The sequence below is a fragment of the Denticeps clupeoides genome, chromosome 1 (genome assembly GCF_900700375.1).
Source record: "Denticeps clupeoides chromosome 1, fDenClu1.1, whole genome shotgun sequence".
In the NCBI taxonomy this organism is placed as follows: Eukaryota; Metazoa; Chordata; class Actinopteri; order Clupeiformes; family Denticipitidae; genus Denticeps; species Denticeps clupeoides.
Genome location: NC_041707.1, coordinates 31,577,396 through 31,602,333, shown reverse-complemented (window position 1 = coordinate 31,602,333; position 24,938 = coordinate 31,577,396). Strand labels below are relative to the sequence as shown.

At 42.2% G+C, this 24,938-nt stretch overlaps 1 protein-coding gene across 8 annotated transcripts; it reads right to left on the bottom strand.

The window, feature by feature from the left end:
• Positions 1 to 1,242: 1,242 nt before the first annotated feature.
• letm1 (leucine zipper-EF-hand containing transmembrane protein 1) lies at positions 1,243 to 24,860 on the bottom strand. 8 transcript variants are annotated; one of them, XM_028988758.1, is made up of 16 exons: positions 24,605 to 24,860; positions 18,070 to 18,127; positions 17,536 to 17,977; positions 13,288 to 13,431; positions 13,011 to 13,148; positions 11,920 to 12,123; positions 11,049 to 11,168; positions 10,795 to 10,926; positions 10,540 to 10,698; positions 10,125 to 10,250; positions 9,699 to 9,731; positions 8,856 to 8,990; positions 7,075 to 7,268; positions 5,780 to 5,812; positions 5,129 to 5,285; positions 1,243 to 4,102 (listed from the first exon to the last, which is right to left on the bottom strand). In XM_028988758.1, the coding sequence occupies exons 1-16, from the start codon at positions 24,681 to 24,683 to the stop codon at positions 3,950 to 3,952; spliced, it is 2,307 nt and encodes a 768-aa protein (XP_028844591.1). In that variant the 5' UTR covers positions 24,684 to 24,860; the 3' UTR covers positions 1,243 to 3,949. The 8 variants fall into 8 exon arrangements, with proteins under 8 accessions (XP_028844591.1, XP_028844599.1, XP_028844616.1 ...); XM_028988766.1 differs by having other exon boundaries at positions 5,129 to 5,267; XM_028988783.1 differs by lacking the exon at positions 5,780 to 5,812.
• Positions 24,861 to 24,938: the final 78 nt, after the last annotated feature.

The window sequence follows — 24,938 nt, the reverse complement described above, 5'->3', positions numbered from 1 at the left end:
CAGACGGCGTACTTAATCACCTCACATACACACACACACACACACACACACACTGTACTAGCACAACACAGTAGACTGCCTAGGCACCTAACACACCTAACACCCGCTCACACAGTGTTCATTTATCTCTTCATCGCTCTTGTTAATTACATTAAATGAAAAGCAATGGAATGTTTTATTACGAATATGTGTATTAATAAGCTCACATTAATATAGCAGAGCAGAGTATTTAAGAATAAGAATGTACACACTGAACTGTCTCGAGAGGGGAAAACCTTCAGCATATTGGAAACGTTCGGTCCTGGAGAAACATGCTGCGATACGGACCAAAAAACGTACAATGCATGATGTGGCAAAACGTGGAGAGATACCCCAAGCACTCACAGATGCCACAAAATGTAAAGAGATCAATACAATAACGTCATATGATGTTACTAACTAGATTCATATAAATAGAATTACCTCAACCTATATTTAAAAAAAAAAAAACATTTTCAGCACAGTGCACAAGAGTTCCTGGACGTTTTGTGGTGGAGGACCTCCCCATCCTCTGATAATATTGAAGTGAAAGTGATTATTTGGCACACAGCACTGGGCACTCAGTGCACACAATGACATTTGTCCTCTGCATCACCAGTTGTGAACTCAGGCACCTTTTTGGTTGGTGGATTTGAACAATTCCACCTACTTAACAGCTAGGCCACCACTACCCAGAAAATATGTCTATACATACACTGTAGTCCTCAAACGACCTTTCACTGATTGTCCACTCATTTTAATCTCAAAGCACATCTGATCTCTGCAAAATACCACCAAATATAATATTGTTCAGTTTTTTTTTTTTTACAACACAAGATAAGCATAGCGGTGGTGTGATGAATGAACTACACTTAGAAAACACACATTCAGATGGCGGTCCAGTCTGATCTGATGCAATCTATTGATCCTCCAATGGAGGTTTATGTCTTTCTATTATGCAGATGATTTGAGTGATTTTTGTGATTTACCCCCCAGCTTTAAGGATTGAGAGCTATTATCTTCTCCACTTATTGCGGGTGAAATATTTGTTGCGCACGAGGTGAGTGAGGTGAAAAAGCACAAGGAAGTGAAGAAAAGTGAATGAAAAAGAATGCTGTGGACAGAAGGGGTGGTGGTTGTAGCGAAAAGGTGATTCATGCAGGAGGAGCTCAACAGAACATATACAAAAAAATAGAATAATAAAAACAAAAGAAACGACTCAACTCACAAGTATCAACCACTTTTATTAAACACATTGATAGATGCAGATTTGAGTCATTAACAGATATTTTTTTCCCCAAGGCAAAATAAAAAGCTTTAAATATTCTCTAATATTCTGATTCAAGTAATGTTCAAAACAATAAAACACTGATTAGCTAACCATTTGGATATTTTAAAGTATATTGTTTTTATACTTTTAATGAAGAAATGTGATACACATGGCAAAACACACAGATATCATAAATGAATGAACAGTCTAGTTGCTAATTTCTATAAAGCTGAAGAGCACAGGAGGGAACATATTGCGGGCCTTCAAGTATCTCTCAAAAAGATTCATCGACTAGAGCTTCTCGTCAAATCCGGCACCCTCATTTTAAATGAGTTTTTAAATCCAAAATGTTCAATATTATGTCAGTACGGATAAAGGGCTGCTGTCTGCTGACAACGTTACTGCTGTGTCTAGAACAGGATGTTTGGACAGAGCGCTTCTCTACCCCTGTCATATAGAAGCACATTGCAGTCAACATCATAAAAAAATATTTAATAAAACCTACCCTGTAGGAAAAAATGATTAACTTCTTTGAAACAATAACTTATTATCTTAAAGTAATAAATTAGTGGGTGAAGTATGGTATTGTAATAATCACATATTACATTGTGGTGCTAAGTAAATTGGCCTTCTATACAACTGACCATCAGTCCAAACAAAAACAGGAAATAACTTTTTTTTTTTTTAATTCATATTTACCAAATGCTGTTTTCAGTCATTGATGTCCTTTTTAGTGCAAATTGGTTTTGAGAAATTTCGATGCCATCACAGCTTCCTGGTCTGATTAGATGGAGTTCAATGGGCACTCAACCCACCTCCATCTAACTCAGATGGGACCAGACACCACCAGTCCACAGTGCTAAGCAAATTAACGCAATCAACCAAAATTCAAATTGAGCAAAAATGGACACTATATCTCTGCGGAGTCTCTTTGTGTGCTGCGAGCAGGATGTATCATTTATACCGCTCACAACGCTGCTAAAGGACGGCTTTTGTACGTATGTGCATGCGAGCCCGGGCCCGACCCCCACCCCTCCCGAAATGTTCCCTCCGCACTTTACTTACGATTATTACCGGAGTCTAGTTCAAGACTTGAGAAGTGAACATTACAGTGCAATTGTACATTCAGTTCATTAGCGTGTAGCGAAGCGGCGCACACAGCAGATAGTTATTGCATGAAGTACATGTGAAGGCCTAGGCGGCCGTGCTGATGTGAGGCGCACCTAAACAGCGTGTTGTTATGGAAACGCTGAGCGTGGCGCGACCCCCATCTCCTGCATTGTGTCTGTGTCGGCGTCCAACACTAAGCAGAGCGGAGTCAGGGTAGGGACAGTGTCCTGCTCACGTTGGCATGTTTAACGTTGGGGGATGATGTATGCGGTGGCCGCAGTACCCTGCGCTGCTCTGCGTTCAAACTGGAGTGTGTGTGCGTGTGTGTGTGTGTGTGTGTGTGTGTGCGTGTGTCTGTGTGAGAAAGAGAGAGAGCGAGACGAGACAGTGTTTACTCTGCCATTAGACTGACTGTACCCAGGCTACCCTCGCCCGTCTGGGCCAAGGCAGAATGACGTACGTGCGCGCACACACTCAGCTCTAAACGTCCAAACACACAGATTCCAGGGACGGTTAAGAGTTGACAGCGTCCCTGTGCACCTCGTCTATCACACACACATACACACACTTGTAGAGTGATATGTGAGCAGGCTGGCTCCTGGTACAGATGCACAAGACAGCTCAGTTGGTAAAACTGTCTATCAGCAGGTCACAGAGAGGTGAGAGAGTGTGAGTGTGTGTGTGTGTGTCCCTGTGAGTTGGAGGACATGTTCTGCTCAAGGCCACAGCAGAGAAAACAATCCTTGTCAACACAAATTAAGACGTCAGCAGTAAGAATCCTCAAACACTAACCGCAAGCTGTTCATGGAATCCATCTTATCAATAAATAAATCAATCCACCATTCAGAATAATTCAGGCTCTCTCTCTCTCTCTCTCTCTCTCTCTCACACACACACTCTGTGTCCACAAAAGAACCATGTCGGTGCGCATATTCGCTACACAATCAGATCCAACTCTTTGGTTACGCCATCCCATTTCGGTAGCACCAGTTAACACCAGTTCATACAAACGCGGCAGCAAGCGCCATCAGAACAGACGAGAACAAAAACAGGAACCTGATGAAGATGGGAGAGGAAGAGAAAAAGAGGTGTGTGGAATGATGGTGATGCGGTGAAGATGTGCAAAGTGCAGGAGAGCAGTAAAGGTCAGTCACCTTCAACTCATCTGAGTTCAGTTACATCGTTTACCTTTTAAGGTACATTCTTAAAATTCTGTTCTTCCTTTTACACACACGGGACTAAAACCAAACAGACTAAACACTTTTCATTTGCAATAAATAAATACGTTTTGCCTGACACCAAATTCTGAATAAATACAATCATTTTTGGTTCAAAAAGAGAAATGGGTTTCTGATTTGTGCGTGCAGCATTTTTAAATTCCAAGGATTAAATAAGCGAAACAGAAGTCCTGCTGCTGGATTTCATGGAAAGATTCGAGGCCGTCTGTGTGGTCCGGGCCGTGGTGAGGATTCTGGCTTCTGTTGTGGTGGTCTCCAGCTTCAGTGGTGCTATGGAGCTCCTCTTCTCGTCCAAGACCTTACCTCAGTGGGTTTAGTTCTTAACTGTGGCAGCCTGCTCTTTTTCGGCCTTGTCCTTGGCCTTCTCCTTCTCCACCAGTTTCTCCTCCTTCTGCAGCATCACCATGATCTCAGCGACCTGCGTGGTGGAGATGTCGATGTCCTCTTTGTCAATGAGCTCCACCACCTACAAAACAAAACCAAAAGTAACCACTCTTTTAACGTTTTAGTCACATTAGTGCCACATGAAAACTTCATGAAACACTGTAAAACACTGCAGCACAGCACACGGTAACCCAACAAAAGGTGTCCTCTGCTTTTAACCATCACCTTTGGTGAGCAGTGGGCAGCCATGGTAGGCGCCCGGGGAGCAGTGTGTGGGGAAGGTGCTTTACTCAGTGGCACCTCATTGGCACCTTGGCAGATCAGGATTCGAACTGGCAGCCTTCTGATTATGGGTCACTTCCTTAACCGCTAGCCCCCCCCCCTTATCCCAATATGTTCTGGACCTTATGTTTTAGAACCCTATGAACTATGTTTATTGCTATATGTTCATATCTTTTGAGGCTGCTTAGGTACAAGCCAAGTTTGGAGACACCTTCTCATTCAATGTGTTTTCATTATTTTCATGACCATTTACGTTGGTAGATTCTCACTGAAGGCATCAAAACTATGAATGAACACATGTGGAGTTATGTACTTAACAAAAAAAGGTGAAATAACTGAAAACATGTTTTATATTCTAGTTTCTTCAAAATAGCCGCCCTTTGCTCTGATTACTGCTTTGCACACTCTTGGCATTCTCTCGATGAGCTTCAAGAGGTCGTAAATGGTAAATGGTCATGAAAATAAAGAAAACACATTGAATGGGAACATGTGTTTTGGCCTGTACTGTATGTGTGTGTGTGTGTGTGTTTATTTATTTATTAGAAAATGGGAGTATTTTGATTGCAGGTCAAATGAACTGAATGTTTGATGTCAGGGTGGTAGTAGCCTAGTAGGTAACACACTCGCCTATGAACCAGAAGACCCAGGTTCGAATCCTGCTTACTATCATTGTGTCCCTGAGCAAGACACTTAACCCTATAACTACTGATTGTAAGTCGCTCTGGATAAGGGCGTCTGATAAATGCTGTAAATGTAAATGTAAATGTCAGACCCAGACAATATTCTCTATTGAATCATTATTTGAAATATTGATTACTCAAGTCACCTTTATGACATCATCAATATCAATCTTTCCATCCTTGTTCTCGTCAAGGGCGTCGCCGATGCTGAGCAGCTTATGTTCCGGAATGTTCTGGATTTGCCGCATGACACCGATGAGGTCGTTGATGCTGATGAGGTTCTCCCTAGAGGACAGGAGTGAGCTGGATACAGGAAACGATCACTCAGCAACACAAGCCGCAAGATGGTGGAGGAAGACCAGGAGGCGGAGCACATTTCAAGCCATTCACATGCTCAGACTGCTGCACTGGGTTCCCAGATTGACCAATCAGAGGCTTTTGCTTTAACCAATGTTCTGCTAATAATTTTTGTCATCAGCATGGATGTTCTGCCATTTGTCAATTTTGGCTTAATTAGTGCATTTTTTGGCAAAAACCGAATTCTAATATCATTTAAGTTACACTGCAGTCATTTGAGGTAAAACAAAAAATGATTAATAATGATTAATAAATGATTAATAATGATGGAAAATCAGATTAATGTAAAAGGTGACGTGTCCATTTCAGCCAGTAAAGAGCAGAGCGACACCATGGATCTGCTCCAGTTACAGTGCTGCTGTCACACCAGAATAACAGGATGAGAGCAGAACTCTCAGTGTTAACGAGACAGTGGAGGTCCACACATCCCGAATGCTTACCTCTGAGTGCCATTACACTTCTCAAAGAACAATCTGTGAAATTTAAAAAACTCAAAATTAAAAGTGATATCTTTGACAAGACAGATTTTTTTTGACTGGCTGGGAACCCAAAGTTCTTAAATGACACCCCTGTGATGTCATCCATCAACCACCATTTCACCGTAAGCCAAGCAGACATGGTCCTTATGACAGGTCATTCATTATAGGTCAGGTAACTAATATAAGACATTTGCTGTCTGTTTAGATATTTAGATGTTTAGAATGGATGCAATACTAGGATATACTGGATGGCCCTACTCCCAATAGAAATATATTGAACAATAAATTATTTAAGTTACATAAAAAATGCATAAAACAATTATAAAAATGTAATTTTCAGCAGTTTGTAATATGCACTGATGCAAATACAATTGTGAGTAGATTATAGAGTTAGCTAATCAAGAGTTAATCAAGCTGCAGCAAAACCAGCCAATAATTTTATGTTTCTGTTTCAAATAAAAGATGCATGGCCTGAAATGAACAATGTTTATTTTTACTTTTGGCCCCAAAAACATAACTAGCAACAATGCATTCTAAATACATAGAGTAACTCTGCTGCGAGTTGTATTGGGACAAATTAATAAATGAATATTACAAAAACTCACATACCAGCCAGGTTTAGTTAGAATACAGACTTCCTCTGTGTTTTCAGAAAACATATGCCATGTAGAATGTTGTGTGAAAGATTTTTACTTTGCCAGCCTGCCATAAGGACCACAGGACCATTGGAGAGCACAGCAGACCCCGGAACGCACATTCTACAATTCTTCACAAATCACGCATGTAACTTTATCTTTTAGAAGAAGAGCCTCTAAAAAGAAAAGCCAGCCCCACATACACACACAAACAAATACACACACGCAAACTCACATACATGCTACTCTATACTATACATATATTTTATTAGTAACGCTAAATATTTAGATTAAATGGAATGTTAATTATGAGTATGAGTATTGTGAATAGTTGTAATACTTGGAAATAAAAAAAAATGCAATAATTTGTCCTAATGCCATGGGGAAACAATTTAATTATCTGAAGAAAATACCAGAGCTACCAGTCATGTTTTACAGTGCTCTATTGATTTTAGTATAATATAGCTTTTGTACAATAGCGTTGGGTACAATAATCACCGCAAAATTCCCAGACGTACTTTCATCATTCTACATGCAAAATGCATATTCACAAACACACCGATAATCATCTATCCGCACATACAAGTACACACAATCGCTCTCTATTGCTCTCTCTCTTACCCAACAGGGGGTGTGGTCCCACCATCCAGCTGTCCATCCAGCACTACCTTATCCTTCTCCAGCTCAGTGATGATCTTATCAATGCGGCCGATCATACGATTGACGCGGCGTGACAGACGTTGACTGGCCTTGGACTCCTCTACCTCACGCTCCAGACCGGTTTTAGAGAGTTCCTTCTTGATCTCTAGTAAGTCCTGACAGAGATGAGCAAAGTTATGAATCAATATTAATGTAGTAATGTCCAGTGATGTACTGATTTACAAGCTTAGCCCAGGACAAACCTGAAAAAAGAAAGCTGAATAAAATCTAAAAAAAAAAATTTGATTGTCACATGTGATACACAGCAGCACAGCACACGATGCACACAGTGAAATTTGTCCTCTGCATTTAACCCATCACCCTGAGTGAGCAGTGGGCAGCCATGACAGGCTCGGGATTCGAACCGGCAACCTTCTGATTACGGGGCCGCTTCCTTAACTCCATATATCTATATATATGTACTATAATATATATATATATATAATATACATATATCATAATATACATATATGTATAATATACATATATCTATAATAAGTACTGAAAAACTTCGCAACATATATGGGTCTATGGAGGTGTAAAAGATTTTAGAGTAAAATGATTAATATAATGTGGAGATATAACAGCTCTTATACTGAGTTACTTAACAGAAGAAGTAGTAACGATGCCTCAAGATCATAACCTAACCTCATGTTAGAACCTCCTAATCAGGCCTAAAATGACAGATACAACCAGACAAGTACAGCTTTTAAAAAGCCCTGCTTTGTTTCCGTTTTTAATGCCCTGTTTCTGTTTCACCTACTCAGCATACATTTTTGCATCTCTCGCGATCATTTAAAAGCATAAACTGACGACAGAGGCCAAGACATTAAATTAACATTTCTTTTTAAAATCAACATTTAATAAAACAAATTTACAACATGCAAAACACTTTTACCAATCCCCAAAAATAAATTTGCAACCAGTGAATCAGATCATCAAAAGGATAGGTACTATAGACCGGAAGTTTGTGTTCACATACCAAGCGAGCTCAACCCGACATGATTACTATTAGAGTCTTTACCTTCACGATGACTGACAGGACGTAGAGCTGTAAATCTTCGCCTGTGCCTGACCCTTTTAGTGGGGGCAGGTCGGGTCAAGATTTACAGCGCTACCTCCTGTCAGTTATGTAAAAGCAGTGGTGGCCTAGCGGTTAAGGTCATGGCTGCCCACTGCTCACCAAGGGTGATAGGCTAAAAGCAGAGGACACATTTCGTTGTAACACCATGTGCTGTGCTGTCTATCACAATGACAATCACTTCACTTTCACTGAAGGTAATGTTCCTACTATTAATCAGCCAATGAATGGATCCATTAATACAACAATTGACCTCACACTCCTCACCCTCTACATCTTTTTGTGAACAGGCGATCAGAAAATCTAACAAGATAAAAATCTAATATGTTATACCAGAAATGCAATTAATTAAGAGGCAGGTGCAGTTAAATAGTTGCTGAATGTATGTCTTTTCAGTTTCGCTTTTGATTTGGCTTTTTCAGGAGTGTGTGGTTGCACACTGCAGCTTTCTGGTGAAATGCTGCCGCCTATTTTATGGAGTCCAAAGTTGTCAGAACATAGATATTGTACCTTTAGTGCTTTGGCCTGCTTTTTAATAAGAACCCCAAGGCAATGGACAAAGAATCTTCCAGTTGTAGAACACAGAAACGAGACACACACACACACACACACACACACACACCTCACTGTACTCCTGAACATCATCTTTCAGGTCTTCCAGCTCCTCCTTCTCTTTGGTCAGCAGCTTCCTCTGTTCCCTCAGTTTAGTACAGGCATCGTTCAACATGTCAATTTCCTCCTTAGTGATCTCCTCACCCTGAAATAGTGCAAATGAGGTCAGTCACACACATATACAAGCCAACACACAATACAATTAACACATTACTCACACGCCATTACACAAACACAGATCATATTCAGATATTATACAGACAACAGAAGGACAGTAACTTGAGGAACTAAAGAAGGACATTACGGATTAGGTGAATTTTTGAAATTTTGAAAGTTAAAAGTCCAGTGAAATACATGGACATTTGTAGCCAGTGAGACCACTGCTGAATCAACGTCTGTTCTTTATTTCCATGGGGAGGTGGAGCACTTGTCACTTGTTTTTTCTGTAATCTAAAACAGGAAGAAATACAGGAAGGGCAAGTAGATCACACAGAACCTCACATATCACCACAGGTAGGGAATGGAGCAAGTCGGATCAAGAGTTGAGACATGGGTAGGTCCGGAGGGGAAGTAAGAGGTTACAACGTGCTAACACACAAGTAGGACAGCATAGTTGCTGCAAACTCTATGAAAGGCTAGAAGGAGACAGTGGGCACAGACAGCACTGCTCTTTAAAACCAAACCATGTAGTAAACGTACACATAAGAAGATGGTAAAGATCACTGCATTTTCAAAATAATTAACATTTCCAATTGCAGTGACAACCGTGTCCACTAGAGGTCCTTACGCACTGCTTTGTTTCAAAAGGGCAGCATGTCGTCTGTGTAGTTTGATCTGTATACCGATGTCTAACCTGTATATGCAGGTACTTCTGCCACTGCTCAAACTTCACAGCATGGAGGAATGAGCACACACAGACAAAACTTTAAAGCAGTAGGGCAAAGGAGAGACAACAGAAATGAACAGACAGACGTAAGAAAAGATTAGCCAAAGCAGTCCCTGTAACATGATAAGTAGAGTGCCCCCCCCAGAGATCTCCTTGAATACCTGAATGCTCTCTATTACATGGTGTCTGTGTATCTGAAGTCCGTAGAAGTTCAGATTAATAGCGCTAAATGTACACAAACACCATGAACAATATTTTGGAATGCATATATGGAATGAAATACACATATTTCACATCTTAAAATGGGTTGAATGAGAATGATATTCTCATTAGACAGAGTACAATGGCACAATGTACAATTTGGACAGAGTGCAATGTGTGTGTGTGTGTTACCTTAATGCCTTCTAGAGCTGGTGCCATGTCTCTGAGTGTTTCTGAATGGATGGCCACATCCACGCTGGACAGAGAATGATCAGCATCCAATCGCCGAGCACTGTCCACCTCCAGTAGCTCACCCTCCTATGAACAGTCGGCAAACAAGAAATAAGCATTAGTGGGATTGTTGCAGAATTATGATTCCTTGCCAAAAACACACACAAAACAATATAGCAAAAACTAAATCTTCACCTCATCTTCAGTAACCACTAAACTACCTCTTAAAAGCACATATGACAGAAAACTGTATATAATATGACAAATATCCTCAGCATGAAAAGAGTGAAACATTTTTTATGCTTTCTAGGAGACAAATGAGCTTAGTGTGAAGTGAGTGACCCCATTCGCATTAGTGAGTGGGCAGATTTCTGACCCGTGCAGCTTTCTCTGCAGCGTCGGCCTGCCTCTCCCTCTCACGTTCCAGCTCCTCCTCTCGGATGGCTTTTTCCTCCTGAAGTGTCGTCTCCAGCTTGGTCTTGTTGTCCACTTTAGAGAAGTCCAGCTCTGCTACCCTCATCTGTGCCTCCTTGGCCTACAGTGGACAGAGACACATGATGATTTCATAATGATTTCATCTAAAGCAGGTAATACTCTCTCTCCATCGCACAAACATGCAACACACACATACCACAATCTCTGGAAGGTTCTGTAGTGTAGTTTTGAGCTGGTCGGCGGGGGACAGTGTGTCCGGCAGAAACATTGCTCTGGACAACAGCAGCAGTGAGGTGGGAATGTGCTGGTTCAGATGCAGCTCCAGCCACTGGAATATTAACCACAACCTGTTGCATGCGCTTCTCACACCGTTCCGCAAGAAATCAACCTAATAAGCTGAATAAACATTTCAGAAGCAGGGTCCTGCAGAAATGTATGGATCTATCTTACCTGCTTCAGCTGTTCCCTCAGTCTCTCCTCTGTGACGCCCAGTGCTCTCATCCCTCTGGCACGACATGCGGCCTGGACCTCATTCACATTCAGGCTGTCCACCCCCTCCTCAGCTATGAGCTATATGACCGCATTGATTCCATTAAAATCACACAATAATAAAGGTCCTGACATGAAATGAATTTTTGCTCTTATATGTATTAGTGGTCCCATAATACTGTATCTGAATTAATAAGATTTCCCCAGGAAAATCTTTGAACGCTTTAAACTGTAGCTTTAAACGCTAATGAGGTGGAGAGAGGAGGTATGAGGAGGAGAGAAGTCTATAGCAGCTGAGCGGGCAATGTTTGGCACAAACAGGAAGTCGTGCCAGTAAATTTCCACAAAAAATGTTATGAAACCACTGGTTCTTCAGAGTCTTGCACGATGGAAAAAAACACATTTGTGCTCATTTTTATATTCAATCACCGGGCAAACCGCAATGTTTGGAAGCCATGACTAGTTACTTTTTTAGGAGAGGGGTGGGAAATTCTATGGGCAGAAAAAGCACGACAAAGGGGAGGTAACTTCCCCTTATGACGACATAAGGGGACAAATTCCAGATCCGACCGTCTAAGCTGCCGCTCTCTGAACGGCGAAGCACAATGGCCAAAGCACACTTTATACATATCGCCATTTCTAGCCACCTTTAATACTAAGAAACAAACTGAAAATGGAACTGCTATCGGCATCTTTACAATACAGGTATCAAGCATTCTACGGGAAATTGTAACATGTGATTTTTTGTAATAAGAATCCATTTTAACACTGGATGCAATGGCAATATAAAACCAGAAACTAGCTGAAGATGGCTAAGAATGCTTGTTCCTACCTTGTCGTCAGCCCGTATGGCACGCAGCTTCATGATGAGCTGGAAGCGCAGGAAGTTGTTGGTGCCAATGGACTGCAGCTCCAGGAGCCTACAGACCGCCACCAGCTGCGGACGGGTCAAGTTGTCAAGGGTCAACTCGTCCTCAAACAGCTTAGAGAAACGAATGATCTCTTCATTACTGGGCCTCTCCCCTGAGTCACGGATCTGACGGATGAAAGAATAATATTAACAACTTAACAAATCACGGTAATATATAACAGTGTCCGTTTTTGCATGTATCTGTTTCATTATATATAGACAAAGTTTGGACGTGCCTACTCATTTATAGGTCTTGCATTTTTTACATTAAGAACAAAACTGAAGACAGAGGACTATGAAATAAAACACAGAGGACTATGAAATAGCAAACAAGGCAGAAAGTTGAACATTTGCGTCATTCCAGAGCAGGGAGTTTTTGCTGTCATGGCAGCATTTCACACATGGCTTCTCTCCAGCCAATGGAGAGGGTTTTACTAAACACTTTCTTATCGATCACTCATGTTAATGAGCATCTCATGAAGTGGCTTTTGACAACATACTTTCTCCTGATGCAACAAACACTAAATATTTTCTTGCAATGAATTCTTCAGAACTGCCACAGAGTAAGTGTGTCCAAACTTTTGACTGGTATTGTAGTATAACATGCCATGTAGCCACCATGCAGCCTAACGTGAACACAAATCCTTAGATTAAACACAAATACCTTAAATAAATGGTATTACTTTTTGTTACATTTCATGTTGCACTCAAATATGTGTGTACACACAGTGTAACAAGACCCTATAATCTAGAATGTGAGCAAATTGTGCCTATTTCCTATTCTGAGAGCTGCCACACGATGGCGCCACAAAACTGTTCAGAACTGCAGTGTACTAGAATACTCCAGCAAAAAACAGGCTGTTATGTGCTGTGCTTTGCTACTGTAGTCTTCAGGCCGCTGCATGTAAATACAACAAATACATTCAACACACAGTTCTTTATCATGACAACTTGCTTTCATTATTAGGAACGAGGGCAGGTAAAAACACAAAGTTACATGATGTTACCGTTACCTTCTGGAAGAATGTGGAGAACTCTTTGGTGACATTGCCTTTGTCTGCTTTGTTCCGGAGGGCAATCTCCTCTACGGTGTCCTGCAAAAACTTCGCCATTTCCAACTTCACTCGCAGCTCTTTCTTCAGCCGCTCCTCCTACACAAACACAACACATATTTGTAAGGCATCTGTGTACACATAGTCATGCTCATCCTCCTTTATATTATTCATCATTCAGTTCAAATCTAAGATAGCAGAAGGCTAAGAGTCAAAGGGCAAAGGTTAAAGCTCTGACCTTTTTAGACTGAGTTTCAAAGGTAGATGGCAGCATGTTTGGGAAAAGCTTTAGGGCCACAGGAAGGAGAAACTCCATGAATGGAACGATGATGAAAACCAAGAAAGGGAGGAGTCGGAAAACATCAGCACATGTCCTCAGGAACTGGGAAGAAAAAACATCACAAAAGAAACTTCATGTTGGGGTCGGAAAATGGAAAAAACAAGGCCAATGTTCAAATAAAATCTTCCCAAGGTGGCAATTTCACTTGACGGCAGTCAACATTGTCCTTCTAATAAGTATTGCAGGAAAATCATAAAATCCCTGAAGCAATGACCATACTCTTTTTCCACCCTCTTGAAATGAACCATAGTTAGTTAGCAAATGGTTGTCAGGAGAAATTTGACTGTCATGCACCCTGAGATCAGCTATTTTTAGCCAGAGAAGGGGGCCAATGAGATCCAGGCCTTCCCCTTCCCTTCCTTCCCTCCATTTTTTTAATGTCCCACCAACCATTCCTTTTTTTTCACATGTCCAACTTCACATGTCTCCATGGAGACAACAAGAGGGCGCCTCAGTGGGAAAGCCTCGGTCGGAAGGGGAGGGCCACAGAGCATGCATGCGTTACAGAGAGAGAGGGAGAGGGAATGGACATCACACATCATTATCCAGCATTAGGAGTGAAGAACCAGAGGAAAAGTAGGGTGGGGGTTTACAGGGTGAGGGCCCCCCCTCCACACCTGCCTCTACGGGGGTTCTATTGGAAGCCGATTTAAGCCAGCGAGCATGAAAGGGTCTTTGTACTGCGCCTATTGACATGCATATCACTTCTAAGAAGTCCCTTTGTCCACATGAGGCAGAGAGAGATGGAGGGGAGGAAGGATAGAGGGAAAGAAAAGGGGAAATAAATGAAGAATTAGGAGTGATGTAGGTATAAAAAAAGAAGTGGTGGAGATTGTGTAAGTAGGGGAAAAAAAGGAGAGGCGCTATAGAGGTAGTGAAAGTGGCCGTTGTGAATGAACAGGTTATATGAACGGCACACAAGCTGGTACACACGGCAAACGCACAACACGTAACCGTGATTCGATTTTCAACTCCCATTTCATACTAGGGCCGGCAGCCTCCGCATTTTTTATGTAGGTAGAGGGAGTAAGGGGGCTCTGCACACCCCATATTTAGAGTACATCTCATAAAAGGCAAGTTCACCGCTCACATTTTTGTAAATATTAAGATTATATCTTTCCTTGGGACAAGACTGAAGATATGACACCTCGACACTGTGTAAAGTAGCCGGTGTACAGCTTGTATAGTGCTAAACACACCGCCATTAATAAATCTAAATCGCAGGTAAAAAAAAGTGAGTAAGTCCAATGTGGAAAACGTCCAAATCGTCATTTATCTTGGTTTCATCCGACCACAGGACATGGATCCAGTAATCCCCACAGTCTTTAGTCTTCTTGTCTTCAGTAAATTTTTTGTGGGCTTTCTTGTGCTTCATCTTCAGAAGAGGCTTCCATTTGGGATGACCGCCATGCAGACCAATTTGATGCAGTGTCCCACGTATGGTCTAAGCTCTGACAGGCCAACCCAGACTCCTTCAACTCATACGTCTAATTTCAAAAGACGACCTCTGGATATGATGCTGAGGGTCTGTGGTAGACCATGGCGAGGTCTGTTCTGAGTGGAACCCGTCCTTTTAAACTGCAGCATGGTCTTGTCCACCGTGCTGCAGGGCCTGCAAATCTTCTTATAGCCCAGGTCATCTTTATATAGAGCAACAATTCAGATCCTCAGAGAGTTCTTTGGCATGAGGTGCCACGTTAAACTTCCAGTGACCAGTATAACACACCTGCTCTCCAGCCACACCTGGCACCTTGTAACACTACACACCTCCGGGGAGGGAAAATGGACACAATTTGGACATTTTCACTAAGGGGTGTACTCACTTTTGTTGCCAGCAGTTTAGATATTAATGGTTGTGTGTTTAGTTATTTTGAGGGGACAACAATTTTACACTCTTATACAAGCTATACACTGACTACTTTACACTGCATCATAGTATCATATCTTCAGTCTTGTCCCAAGGAAAGATATAATCAAATGTTTACAAAAATGTGAAGGGCGTACTCACTTTTGTAAGATACTGTATATTCCAGCCTGGAGGTCCATAATGCATAAGATTTAAGAGGGTTTAATTGTCCTGAAATAAGTAAGCAAATTTGGTGGATATTACAGATATAAAAAATACATTAATGCAAGGTAAATTAAGAGTAAAAAGTAAAAGTTTTTACAGATTTTTACTTTGAAACGTCGCATAGTCAAAAGCGCAGTGGCTGTCTTATTTCGCATTTTGACAATTTACGTGTGTGTTAAGTTCTCAGACATACACAACTTAGTGGAATTGGACAACAGAAAATCCAGCAAAGTTCTATTAATGTCTGCCAAATACAGGACTCACTGCTAACTGTACACACGTCAAAAAAAGCTCATTGCTGGCGGGGTACACCCAACTATTTGAGAAGCACTAAACTAATGTTACTGATGTTATCAGCCCAACTTTTTAAAGATTTTTTTTTTTGAGGGGATAAGAAAATGGCTACCTGGCCAAATGAACAGATATAGTTAATAAGCCATAATTAAATTATCCTAACAGTTTTTCACATATTTAGACTATTGTGTCCTTACGACAATACATATAAATCCAGAACGTACAGATACCACTGTTATTACTCAATACTACAGCCAAAAATTATATGTTCCTTGTAGCCAAACTGCAGTTTCAGCAAAACCTTTTTTTTAATCTACATAATTCCCAGGAAAGCACAGAGAATGTGTCATTTTGCATGATCCTTGTACACTAAACTCGCACTAATCCTGATTAAATCCTGTTGGTTAGTTCACTAACCAACATCTTAATTACATATAATGTATTTTTAAACCCAGCATAGTCAGTGTGAGTTTATAAACCCAAATTAAGTCTGAATAATTGTATAGATTGTAAATCTGAATAATAATTGAATAATTGTGTCTTCTCATTTACAGGCTTTGATTCTTTTACTCTTGATAACCATGTTTACACAAAACCTTAACCAGATCTTGCCTAAGTCTTCACTGAGCCACTGAGCCATTATTAACTAAGCCTATATACTTTATTAATGCTCTCATTAAATAAATACAGAGCAGAGAGAAACAGCAGAGATGGAGCGGGTGCATTCGCCCTCACACTGCAACTGTCTTTCTGAACATCATATAAATGATGTCTGAGAAGATTTAAAAACCAGAAATGTCAATGTACATGCAATGTACAATTTTTAAAAAGATTATGTATTATGTAAATATATCACATATATATATGTGATATATATATATATATATATATATATATATATATATATATGTGTGTGATATATATATCACATATATATATGTGATATATATGTGATATATATATATATATATGTGATATATATATATATATATATATCACATATATATATCACATATATATATATATATATATATATATATATATATATATATATATATATCACATATATATCACATATATATATATATATATATATATATATATATATATATATCACATATATATATCACATTTACCCAATTTACCCAAGTGGCCTCTTTCAAATCTTATCCAGCATCCAGCTTCCCTGGAATTCCAAGGAAGCATTCCATAAATGCCCAGCGTGTGTCTGATTTAAATCATTAATCCTAATAATTGATCCAATCAGAGGCTTGAGGGCTGGGATTAAATTAGAGAGAACATTAAGTTCCAGTCCTCTTTTCTATAGGCAGCCATCTGTTGCCACGCACAAACCCACACACAAAAACGGTGTATCAAGGTAACAGCAGGGAGGCCACATTAGACCCACGTGAACCAGTCTTCATTTACAGCAGCCATGTTTAAGGACTCAGTTTTATCCCATGACTCCATTCAGTTACCAAATGTGTTTTACCAGCAACGGTCTTTTGGACACGGACTACGTTTTCACACTCTGCAGTTTCCGTAAAGTATCAGCATCTACACGGATGGCGAGTAAATTGTGCGGAGCGGAACCACTGCCCCCCACCCCCCATTCTATGTGAGTCAAGTGATTAATAGTCAACATGGCCCCCGTCCAGTGGAAGGTCCATGAGAATCGCGTGACTCATGGAACTCTAGAAAAAAGGCACACTGATTCGGGGCTCATTACATCTGACATATAATTGTGTTATGTATGTGTGTGTGTGTGTGTGTGTCCGTACCTGTCTCCTCTCCCGGCGTGAGAGTGTGTGGCCATTGAGGACTCTCCACAGCATACGTCCAGCGATGGTCATGTCGATCCACAGCAAGCGGAATCCATGGTAGTAGTGTTTCACCTCATCAATCACGCGTTGCCCTAGCGACCGCTGGACAGGCACAACATCGTCTGTGGGGCTGTATACTGGCCCCCCTTCCTCCAGTTTCTTGTTCTTGTCCTTCAGCGACCGCAGCGATTGTTCCACCTTCGAGTCATCACAGAGACGTGTAGTGGTGTGTATCCACCGAGCAGGAAGATTGCGTGTGTTTGTGAGTCCCGTGTATGTCCACCGGCCACTGGGAACGAGGGTGGCACAATACAGACGCTGAGAACGATGGTCACACACGTACGAGCCAGGACTGAGGGACGCTGTCAGAGTCACCGATCCACCTCGGATGAAATCAGGACTATGGAGGACAAAACACACAGAAGTAATCAGTCACTGATCAATCAACAGACTGCTTTTCATAGGGAGTGGACTGTTTAGGTCTGATGTTACCTTTGGGTGTACAATCTTAGAGCTGTGCAGTTGAAACAGGCACCTTCTGACAACCAGCCTGAGCGACAGAGAAAGAGAGATTTTTAAAAATAAATAAATAAATTGCTGATCACAAATCAGGATCTTTGATGTATTATGCAGGCAAATGGAGTTTCAATGGAAAAGGTGTTTAATCAAAGAGTTATCACTCACACACACACACACACACACACTCAAAGGAGTGTTCACATTTATAACAGAGCACCTGTTGAGTTCTGAGGGATTAACAACAAGATCATATTCTGGTCAGCCAGAGGTCTTGCCTGGTCAAAAAGAGGACATGGCCACTATACAAATATCTAATTAGGGTCATGGCCCAGCCTTCAGTACACACACACACACACATATATACACACACAAAAGTTTCCAGTCTAACTGAAATATCACAAATATTAAAACCAGTGCCTTATGTTGTGTAGGTCTCTGATTTATTGAGGCATGAACTCAACAGGATCTCTGAAGGTGACCTGTGGTATCTATTTCCAAGAAGCAGCAGATCCTTTAAATCTGTTTGGACTTGTTATTTCCAGCACATCGTATAGAAGCCCAAACAGATCCTGATGATTTGGTGGTAAAATCAAAACCTTGGATGTTTCTTTTGCCATGTTCATCAAACCATCCCTGACCCATCTGAAGTGTGTCCAGTTGAAAGAGGACACTGTCATTAGGGAATAGCATTGCCTAGTACTGTATGTGGTCTGGAATAATATTTTTGGCACATCCATATAACTGGCAGGACTCAAAATTCCCAGCAGAGCACTGCTCAGAGACGATCATCCCTCTATCATATCATGACTCCACACTCAAACTCGTTCAGATGTGAGGATGCTGCCTTGTGAAGCAACAAACCGCCAATACAGAGCATTAGCACGACAACACAGTGAAGGCAAAATAATTATTTGACATCCTGGTGATTTTGTAAGTTTGTCCGTTTAAAAAGAAATGATCAGTTTACAATTTGAATTGTAGTTTTATTTGAACAGTAACAAAGATAGAACAATGACATTGTTATGCATTTTAAAATAGTTATAAATTAATTTACATTAATGACATAAGTATTAAACCCCTTTTACTTTCGGACTGTGCTTTAGCAAGACCTTAGTTGCCGATAAAAGGGGTCAGATGTTTCTTGTAGTTGCCACAAGGTTTGTTATCTCAGGAGCATTCTGTCCCAGTCCACAGTAGATCCTCTCTAATGTCCCTGCTGCTGGAAGGAAGTTCTCACCCAACATTTGACAGTACTTGGTCCCATCCATCCTCCTTTTGATGCAGTTGTCTTGTCCCCTTGGCAAAATAACACCCCCAAAGCATAATATTTCCACCCCCAAGTTAGACGGTGGGGACTGTGTTCATAAGCAGCATTCCTCCTCCTCCAAACATGGCGAGTTGAGTAGATGCCAAAGAGCTCCATTTTGGTCTCATCTGACCACGTCACATTCACCTGGTCCTGCTCTGAATAATTTAGATTTTCAGTGGCAAACCTCTAGTGGCTTCCTTGAGCAGGGGCCCTTCACGGCGTAGTGTTTTCTAGAGATCAAGTTCCTCCTTAGTGGCATAGATACACGTGTGTTTGTTTTTTCCATTTGTGAATAATCGCACCAACTGTTGTCACCTTGTCACCCAGCTGCTTGGTCCATTCCAACCTTGTGAAGCTCCAAAATCTTGTCCCTGACATCCTTGAAATGCTCTTTGGTCTTGGCCATGGCACAGAGTTTGGAATCTGGACAGATTGATGTTTCTATGGATGGGTGTTTTACACTTTTAAAATACAACTGGGAGACAGAAATCTTATTTTCATTCATGAAATCTTTTTTTTTTTTGCAGTATTGTTAATGATAGGATTTTCAAATTTTTTTGTTCAGTTTCTCACCTACCATTGAAATTATAGGCTGATCATTTCTTTGTAAGTGGTCAAACTCAGCAGGAGATGAAATAATTATTTCCCCCCACTGTAAATCCAACATTTTTATTACGCATGAACATATTAGTCATTTAGAATGCTGAGATGACTGATGTATAGGCAGGTTCCAGTGGAATGGAAAAATATGGGAAACACATGGGACATATGCTTTAAACTTTAACAAGGGTTTACTGCCCTGAGATGTAGAGGGGATCCAAAATAACCCGGATAGATATTATTCTCAGTAGTTTTTCCACTGCCACATTTGATCAAACCCGTAATACTATGATGTGTCAACTAAAAGTCTTCATCATGCCTGATTATTGCTAATTGGTCACGCGCATTCTAGGGCAGTCATGCTAAAAATAAATGCCACTTACAGACCTGCCTACATATAATAAAACTAAAGCGGATGCCGTTGAGGTTTTCATATATATCACACACTAAAAAAAGGAGTGTGATAGATTAGCAGCATGAAAATCCTATTTCTTGAATTAAAAATTATATTTACACTCGCCAGAAGGACAATTATGCACACAAAATGTGACATTGCAATCCTGATGCAGCTTCATTAAGTGTCAATTCCTGGTCAATACGTTTAAACCTAAGTTTAGTTTTTATTAGTTATAATAATAGTTCCCCAAATTAGTACATTTAGAATATAGTTCAGTATTAGAAAAATTAGTTCCCCAAAACAGACATTACTAAGTAACAAATTCACAGAACTTCCTCCAATGCTCTCAAGAACTGTGAAATAGTTCTACTGCTGTGAGAGGGCCTGTACCCAGTTTAGTGGAGTACAGTACGACCGGTGATTTATAGCCAACCCCGCCCTAAACTCCCATAAAACCTAAATAAAGGTGCCAACATATAAGGAGTAATATTACTGGTCTGGAAATGCAGAAGACATTTCATCCATGTGCTTAAGCACAGGAACCCTGAACATTCCCTAGAACAAATAAAGGCATGCCAATGCCCTCGTGACAGCAGAGCCACGTTCTGTCCCTGGAAGGTTCAGCACTTTCCCACCCTGCAGTGGAAATCCCATCATTTCCAGAGTTAGGGAGGCCGGAGGTCCAGGCACAGGCTGGTGAGCCATAACCCATAATTGACACAGGATGTAAAGATTAGCGTGTGTACACACACACACACACACACACACATCAAAGCAGGTATCTGGCAATTATAATAAAACAGTTAATTCCTTGGATTTCATGTAGATAAGAGAATCTGGAGTTTCTCAGAACAGGTTTTGAACACTTTGATATTATAATGGGTAAATCGTAATGTTATCATGTAGTACGTGAAATGCATTCTACCTCTCTAGCACGCAGATTACTCAATCTTGGGTTTCATAGGTCAAATGAAATTCTCAAATTCTCAGCAGGGGCTTCGCACACTACCCCATCTTCATAATTCATTTTTTTAGGCCAGTGGTGGCCTAGCGGGTAAGGAAACAGACCCGTAATCAGAAGGTTGCCGAATCGAATCACAAACCGCCAAGGTTCCACTGAGGTGAGCAAAGTGATGGTTAAAAGCAGAGGACACAGTTCGTTGTGTCACAGTGTGCTGTGCTGCAGTGTTTCACAATGACAATCACTTCACTTTCAATCAACTCTGGAACGGTTGCTGTTTAACCGCTCTGTCTGACTCCAATTCATTATGGTGGTGGTTCACTTTCATGCTATGCACTGAAAACGAGTGGATCTGGGGTTGGCCAGACAAAAAAATCCATCAACATAGAACCACACGACAACAGACAGACTAACTAACTATCTCCCAGACAGGGACCCTTACTACAAACCAGCAAATCCTCTCATTTCTTGTTCTAAATATACACACGCGCACTAATGCGCTGGAGTAAAAGAGGAGTAATCCTCCCTCGCTGACCCTTTCCCCACTGCATTTAACTCCATTAAGCAGGAAGGAGAAAGTCTCAATGAAGAGCTATGCTCTGCACGCCCCAGCATCTGGCTCAGAGCACGACCTCGCCATGACCCTGACCTGCACTCGAAACCTGGCGCTGGCGCAACACCGGCAGCATGCGCTCAACAAGCTGTCTTTATGATGGTGCTCGGCTGCTATGGAAACTAAACAAGACGTGTGAGACACACCCAAATGTACACCCCCTGTGTACTAAAGCTTAGAGCATCAGATCCTCCATGTATTCATTGTAGAGCGAGACAGAAAGAGATATTATTAGATGGATATTAATGGATCCACTTTATCCACAGCATATCACAACTTAGGCCATAATGTCACACATGCAGACCTGACACTTTCCAGATTTCTGCAGAAACATGATGGAAATAATCATAATTCTAATCACAACTCCTCAAAGAAAAGGAAATATAATTACACATTACACAAAACATTTACAGCGCTGGGTATGGACAGCAGCTCCAACAGAAAAATGCAATAGAACACAAAACCCAGATGTGTTTCACACAAACCTACGTTTAAACATAGTGTATTTCATATTAGACATATCGCTAGCTAGACACTGATATCCGTAGAGGCCTGTTGGTGTCTCTGACAGCGTGTGAAGCCTTTATCATGCCAGGCAGCCCTCTTTAACCGTGATAACGCACAGACGGGCACGCCGGGCCCAGGCCTCTCAGCTCCACTGGAGCGCAAACCGTGGCCTGACAGTGATGTGCGCGCGTGAAGAGCCCGGCCGAGGAATGGAAATCTGCGATAAAGTCATAAACAGAGGAATCACCCTCATATGTACAGTGCCGTGTAGACGCGTGTACGTCTCTTCCGTCCAAAGTGCAGCTTTTTTTTTTTTTTGCTGATTGGCAGCAGCTAAGCAGTTTCTCAACGAAGTCCATGCAGATCGAAGGGCTGCCTCTGATTGGCTGCGATTCAATGTTGCGTTCCTCTGATATCTCGTTGCGCCAGCATGAGGACAAGAGAAATTGCGGAATGACGCGGTCCGTTTCGGGTCACGTACTCCTTACAACAGACCTTCACGCCCCCTGTGTGTGTGTGTGTGTGAGGCTACACAATACTCTGCAATTGGCCAGTGCGTTTCCTCGTGTGCATTTCCTGTGGAAACCCAGTGGAATTTGATAATTACGCTGTACCACAGTTAATCTCCCTGCCTGGCAACATGCATTGTAAAGGTGTGAGAACGCGCTGTGGTCTGGAGGTTAATGTTTACCTGCGCTGGTTCAGGACAGGTTCACATTACCGAAGTACTGACTCAGCCCAAGGTGGCATGTGTTCTGAGGCCAAAGCTGAGCCACTCATCCCATGCATACCGGAGCAACAGAGTCAACAGGCCCATTTTGTCACATTTCCTCATAGAAAGGGGATGCTGGGGAGCCCACGCCATGGCCCGAAAGCCTTTTCAACAAGGCAAGAATTAGACGGGCCAAGGCTTGTCAGGCTACAGACATGGTTAAAGCGGTTGCTAGGAAACCCTGGAACTTGTTGTGTGTACGGTGACACCACAGTTGCACCTGGACCGCTGCCCGCTACACAGGCAGAATGGATGCTCGTTAAGAGGGCCAACCTAGAAACTACAGTAAAACCTGTAGTGGAGAGGTTTTAGGGCAGTGGTCAAGGAAGTGGACTTGTGAACCCTCAAAGTGTCACGTACCACTGCTCGTAATACGTGATGGGTTAAATGCGGAGGACACGTTTCATTGCTGAGTACCACAAATGACAATCACACACACACACACACACACACACACACATCTACAGCAGGCTCTAACCACCTGGCTGTACTTGAGTGGCCACGCCTTCAATGAGGAGAAGTGAAGGACAATGTCCTGTTATGGTGGGTCAGTAGAGCGACAGACAGTCATGCCCGGTACACTGCTGAATTCTATGTTATTTTAATGTTATTCTATCAAACGTGAGGTTGCGTAGATGGATGAGGGGCCGAGATGTAACCGGAAGCAGTGTAAAGTGTGAATGTGACGTGATCGGTGCAGCGCCCCTGCTGTCCTCACATGACCCCGCCATGGCTCCAGTCCTTGGCGCCGCCACCGTGCCAGCTTTCATATCGGTCGTGTCCCCATACAGGACATTTTCACGCTCGAAGTGGGAAGTAACGTAGTGATTTAGCCCCCCCCATCGTGCCCTCGGGTACAGAACACGCTGCGGGTATTGGGGGGGCTTTCAGAACCCCGACCAGCGGTCCCTTTCCTTCTCCGTTAAACGCGTGCGGCACCCACAATGAGCGGGCCGGTCTGGGGTGCATGAAGGGGGGGTCCCGGGTCTTTCTGGAAGCGTCTGTGGGGCACGTGCCGAACCCCCGTCCACGACCACCGACACTCGCGCTGCCCACAGCTCGGCCGCTCTCTCGAGCTTTAGCCTGTGAGCTAACGCTACAATAATGGCCCTAGAAGCACGATACATACATTTACATTTACAGCCTTTATCAGATATAATCAAATATATCTTATTGTGTGTTATCAATAGAAAAAAATGTGTTTAAAGAACAGCTCTGTTGAGGATACCCGGCGCCTGTCCCCTTAGTCTGTCAGTCTAGCTGTCACTATAACAACAACGATCCATGTTATACCAATATTACAGTACGGTAAAAACAGCGCTAATTACAGTGCTAAGAATAACGCTTACCTTTTGTGAACTCGTTCTTTAATGACCTAGAGGTTTTGGTCCATGGAGTGCGGGACCTCGTGAACAGAATTAAAGCCATTCCGGCCCGGGTCCTGCGACGGGGCTCCGGATTAGACCGTGATTAGACCGGGACCTTCCTGCGGTGAGGCGCGGGCGGTAACGCGGGTTTAGCGGGTCTCTGACGGCGGCCCTCGCGCCGGGGAGTGACGCGCGCGGCCGCGGCTCGTTCGCTTCCGCCTTCCCGGAACGTCCGGGCCGAACGGCCGACGGAGGGGCGGAGCTCCACTGTAACCCCCGTCACGCCCCGCCCCGCCCGGTGCGGCGCCGCGGTGAC

Coding starts and splice junctions, on each gene's coding strand:
- letm1 (XM_028988758.1), bottom strand. CDS start 24,683: ATGGCTTTAATTCTGTTCACGAGGTCCCGCACTCCATGGACCAAAACC. Junction 5,286..5,779: donor AAGTGTAATGGCACTCAGAG/GTAAGCATTCGG, acceptor TCCTGTATCCAG/CTCACTCCTGTCCTCTAGGG. Junction 4,103..5,128: donor ATATTGATGATGTCATAAAG/GTGACTTGAGTA, acceptor TTTGTTTTGTAG/GTGGTGGAGCTCATTGACAA.